The 5,000-nt window shown below is 46.9% G+C and overlaps 1 protein-coding gene across 3 annotated transcripts in view; it reads right to left on the minus strand.

The window, feature by feature from the left end:
* bmp1a (bone morphogenetic protein 1a) overlaps window positions 1-5,000 on the minus strand; it is a 61,353-nt gene that overhangs the window by 32,007 nt on the left and 24,346 nt on the right. For all 3 annotated transcript variants that reach the window (XM_030790748.1, XM_030790757.1, XM_030790765.1), the window contains 2 exons: window positions 2,328-2,506; window positions 1,199-1,304 (listed from right to left, as the gene is read on the minus strand). In XM_030790748.1, coding sequence (XP_030646608.1) covers window positions 1,199-1,304; window positions 2,328-2,506 — 285 coding nt within the window. The remainder of the gene's footprint in view (window positions 1-1,198; window positions 1,305-2,327; window positions 2,507-5,000) is intronic.

Genomic DNA, 5,000 nt, shown 5'->3' on the forward strand with positions numbered 1-5,000 from the left:
TCCAAACAGCTGCTTTTGGTCTGAGATGCCAAACAAGAACAACACTGTTCTACTTCACCAGCTTAGGTCATTAATTCTCAGTTACTTACACAGTCAAACACATCACTGCATTTAGCTCAACTCCAGCCACACAGCTGCAACACATAAAGAGAATTCACTCCACAAAAAAAAAAAACTGTTCCACATATCATGAAAGAGAAAGAGGGAGAGAGAAAGAGGGAGAGAGAAAGAGAAAGAAAGAGAGAGAGAGAGACCAGAGCGGCTGTTATTCAGTGGCTGTGTTTCTGCTCTCAGCTCTGACCAGGGGTGAGTCTGGAAACCCTTCAAAGATTCCTGGACACCAGAGAGATAGAGAGAGAGGGGGGGGGGAGAGGGAGAGAGAGAGACGGGGGGGTGGTGCAGGTGAGCTAAATCTGTGAAAAAGTAAAGGCAGAGAGAAAGAGGAGCAAAGAGAGAAATGACCCCCCCCATCCCTCCAGGCACCACAGAGACAGTGAAGCGACTGGCGAGGGGAAGGAGAACCAGGCATGAAAAGAAAGGATTAGTCAGCCCCGTGGGGTGGACGCGTGTGAACACACTGGCCCAGGCCGGGTCTTGCAGTCTCAACAATCACGGCACACCGTCTGCCTCCATCTGAAACGGACCGCTCCGGTCGTGCCGGGCCAACTCAGAGGAGAGCCGTGAAATCAATACGCAATACCAAAACCGCTGTCTCTGTGGATGGTCTTCTGTAGCATCACGCCCAGCACACTCACTGCATTCAGCCCTGTCCTACACACTGTCATTTTAAACCTCTTTCACAGACACTATAGCAATAGACATGGAAGGTGGGTTTCTTCCGTCATGATATGGAATGCTTTTCTTTACTTGTGGATCATTGGTTAATCTTTTTCTCTTTAAAAACTGTTTAAGCTGTCGTCAGGGGGAGTGTGCAGACGTGAGATTAAGAAACAGGTTAGTGGAACGTGGTTCACTTGGCACACCTGGAGAAAAGGTTTCTGGCACCAGGAGCTGTACAGACCTGAGAGGGTTTTTTTTGTTTTTTTTTGTTTTTATGTAAGTTGGTGGAGGGCGGTTTTTCTTGCCGTACCTGGAGAAAAGGTTTCTGGCACCGGGAGCTGTACGGACCTGAGGGTTTGTGTTTTTTTTTTAATGTTTTTTTCCATACGTTGGTGGAGGGCGGTTTTTCTTGCCGTACCTGGAGAAAGTGTTTCTGGCGTAGTGCATGATACTGTCAAAGTCGTAAACCTCCCCCAGAGAGTCCACCTCCCCCGGCTCCATCTTCAGGAAGTTATACTCCTGTCCTGAGGAGAGGAATCGAGGGAAAAACACCGGAATTAGGTCAGGTTCTGTTCAAATAGGAATTCAGCTATTCTTTGAAGCTTAATCTAATCTACATCCTTTTCTGCACGTGTGTTTTAAAATGTCCAGATGATCTGAATTCCTAGAAAGCGAAACAACAGACTTTGCGTGCTTTGCCCAGAAGGTTTCTGCACAATTCATTAAATCAATAATTTGTTGGAAAACACCGTATATATAAAAAAAAAAACTACACACATACACATGCACACACGCATATGCACACGCACATGCACATGCACACACACGCACACACACGCGCACACAAGCGCACACACACACACACACAGAAGAACTTCATCATTCTAAAGCAGAATCCTGTGTTGATTCCGCTAGTCTGTTGGAACTTGCTAACTGGCTGTGACCTAAGCGGATGTAAATTCTTAAGTTGGGAGTCTTAAGCTGAACACGCCCGTCAGGCCAGATGTCTGTCAGACTGGAGTTTGGAAAGACCCAGGGCTGAGCTGTAATAGCCATGACTAAGACTTAATTACACAATTACTCAAACTCATAAGCACTACCAGTTTGTGGGTTAATGGGTCACTGTCCAGACCTCAATACCTTTCAAACATTGGTCCTGTTCTCTTAAATGTAACCGTAAATACAGAACAGAGAGACCCAGAAGGCTTTGTTTTCGGCACCGAAGGTCCGTCTTTACTTAACGGCCTCTGTCACAGGCCTTAAAGGAAAATCTCTGGTGACATTTTAAATGTTTGCTTTTGGTTTTGATTTGGTTTGTTTCGATTTTGTGGCTGACTTTGGCGATTGGCCGGGCTCCACACAGTCATGCAGTTCACTGTTTACAGTGTGTGTTCCCTGAATGTTATCTTAACGTTACTGAAGACAAATATAGTTTTAACCCTTTCTTATCTCACCACATATTATTTCCGAGTTTTCCAAACCCTGACTTTACGTTGCGTAAATGTTGTGTTAACATTGTTTGAACGTTGCGCGATCGCCGTAATTACCTGGCTGAATGTTGTCCCTGATGATGCTGACGTGTTCGTCTCTGTCTGGCCGCGTGTGCTCGTGCCAGAAGCCGATCACATGACCCAGCTCATGCACCACGATTCCGAACTTATCACAGTTCTTCCCGATGGATATGGCCTGTGGTCCTCCTCCCCGACGCCCTACATACGAACAGCACCTACGGCAAACAGTATTCATCATCATCATCATCATCTTCTTCATCATCTCCTCCCTGATGCCCTACATACGAACAGCACCTACGGCAAACAGTATTCATCATCATCATCATCATCATCATCATCATCGTCGTCGTTGTTGTTGTTGATGCTGTCATCATTGATGTCATAACATCACAGGAAGCACAACTGTTCAAGTAAATATGCTACAATAACATCCCTCTTTTTGAAGTTATGAGTGTGTCCATTTGTGCGTACATGTGCTGTGTTTATGCATGTGTGTGCTGTGTGTATATGCATGTGTGTGTGTGTCTGTGTGTGTGTTCTCTCTGTGTGTGTATGTGCTGTGTGTGTGTGTGTGTGTCGGTGTGTGGTGTGTACTGTCTCTCTGTGTGGTGGGTAAACACATAGCTTGGATGACCCTGGTCTCCGACAGCTAAAAACACAAACACATAAAAACCCTTCTGTGCTTTGACTCTGGGAGTGCTGGACTCTGTGAACTTTGACTCTGTGAGTACAGGACTCACGTGTACAGAGTATCACTGAGAAAAAAGCCTCACAAGAACAGCTCTTCTGCATGGTAACACATAACACACACACACACACACACACACACACAGAAAGACATGTACCCACACACACGCACATGCATACACACACGCACACAGAGAGAAAGACATGTACCCACATAGGAATGTGCTCACTACAAATATACACGCACCCACTTAGTACAAACAGAGACGCACACATAAACACACATACATCTAACCACAGGTACACACCCACATGCAGCCTCTCTGCATGTGGCACGCGTGCGCGCGCACACACACACACACACACACACACACACACACACACACACATCAAAACACGCTCACACACACACACACACACACATACACACACACACACACACATCAAAACCCGCTCACACAAACACACACACACACACACATCAAAACACGCTCACACAGACACACACAGACACACACACACACACACACGTCCCGCCCAGATCGGCTCAACGGGCTTCTCTCTAATTACTGCGGAGCTTGTATTCACTCCAGAGGCTCTTAGCTGAACTTTGCCCAACGCTGATGGGGGTTGACTGGGTGTGGGAGAGGAGGTAAGCTACCCTGCTGTTAACTACCACTGCTGGGGAAAGCAGGCCCCGGTTTTTCTCTCTCTCTCTCCGTCTCTCTCTCCCTCTCCCTCTCTCTCTCCCTCTTTCTCTCTCTCTCTCTCCCTCTCTTTCCCCGGAAAGCTTAAAAAAGACTGGCCATGCATATACAGAGACACAAACGGTTGATTCACTCAAACTGTGTCCACAGCTCCACATTTAAAGTCACCCAGCCTGCAGTCTGGATTCTCTCTGAGCAACAGAGCAATGCGTGCTCTTTTCTCTCTGAAGACCTGTTTTCTTTTCACTTCTTTCAAAGGAGGTTTGGGGCGGCTTTGCCACGTATAATGGGCGAGTTCATTAAGGAATCCGTTGAGAAGCCCATACAGATACAGTTACTTGTTGCTTGTAAGACCGCGGCTACGTTTGAGTCGACCAACAAAACAACTCTGGAGCACAACTATGACCGCGTTGCTGTTATGTATGTTTGTTTCCCGTTGGCAGTGACCCTGTTTGGTGTGTGCCTACGCCCCCCCCAAATTTTGTGGGCACATGAAACGCTCTGAGTAAAAAGCTTTAACTGACTGTGAGGTGTGAGGACATCATCCCCTGGTGCTGTACAGTCTCTTTTTGCCCTGTGTAAGCGGTGTGTGAAATCCAGGTGCTTTCCTCAGCAGTCTCTGCACTGTTCGGATGAAGTCATGTTGTGTGAGTGAGGAGTCAAAGCGGTCAGCGTTCCGGAGAGAGAATGAAAGAAGAGAAATTAAAGCGAGCGCTGAGGCGAAACGGGATGAATTTCTGAAGGAATGTCGCTGGATTCCGAGGGTCTGGACCACACAAACGGATAGGGAAGACTAGGGAAGTCTGACGGGGAATAACAGAGGAATTCTTTATGATTTTTTGGTTTTTACCAGTGAACTCAGAGGAGTGGGGAATTCCAACACACTCACACACACACACACCCTCACACACACAACACACAACACACACACACAATACATAATGCACCCTCACACACATAAAAAACACACACACACAGAAGGGGAGTGAGAGAGAGGGAGAAAGGGAGAGAGAAAGAGAGAGAGAAAGAGAGACAGAGAAAGGGAGAGAGAGAGAGAGTGAGAAAGAGAGAAAGAAAAAAGCGAGAGAGAGAGAGAGAGAGTGAGAAAGAGAGACAGAGAGAGAGAGAAGGAGAGAGAGAGGTAGAGGATGGTAAAGTGTTTAAGTGATAAATCAGTGAGAGAATAGAGGAAGAGCACGTTCTACAACATCACAGTCACCGAGCGTGATTCCTCCCAAACACACGCATACACGCACACACACACACTCGCCCCATTAAGATCTCACTGACACACACACACACACACGCGCATGCA

The sequence above is a fragment of the Chanos chanos genome, chromosome 1 (assembly GCF_902362185.1).
Source record: "Chanos chanos chromosome 1, fChaCha1.1, whole genome shotgun sequence".
NCBI classification, from domain to species: Eukaryota; Metazoa; Chordata; class Actinopteri; order Gonorynchiformes; family Chanidae; genus Chanos; species Chanos chanos.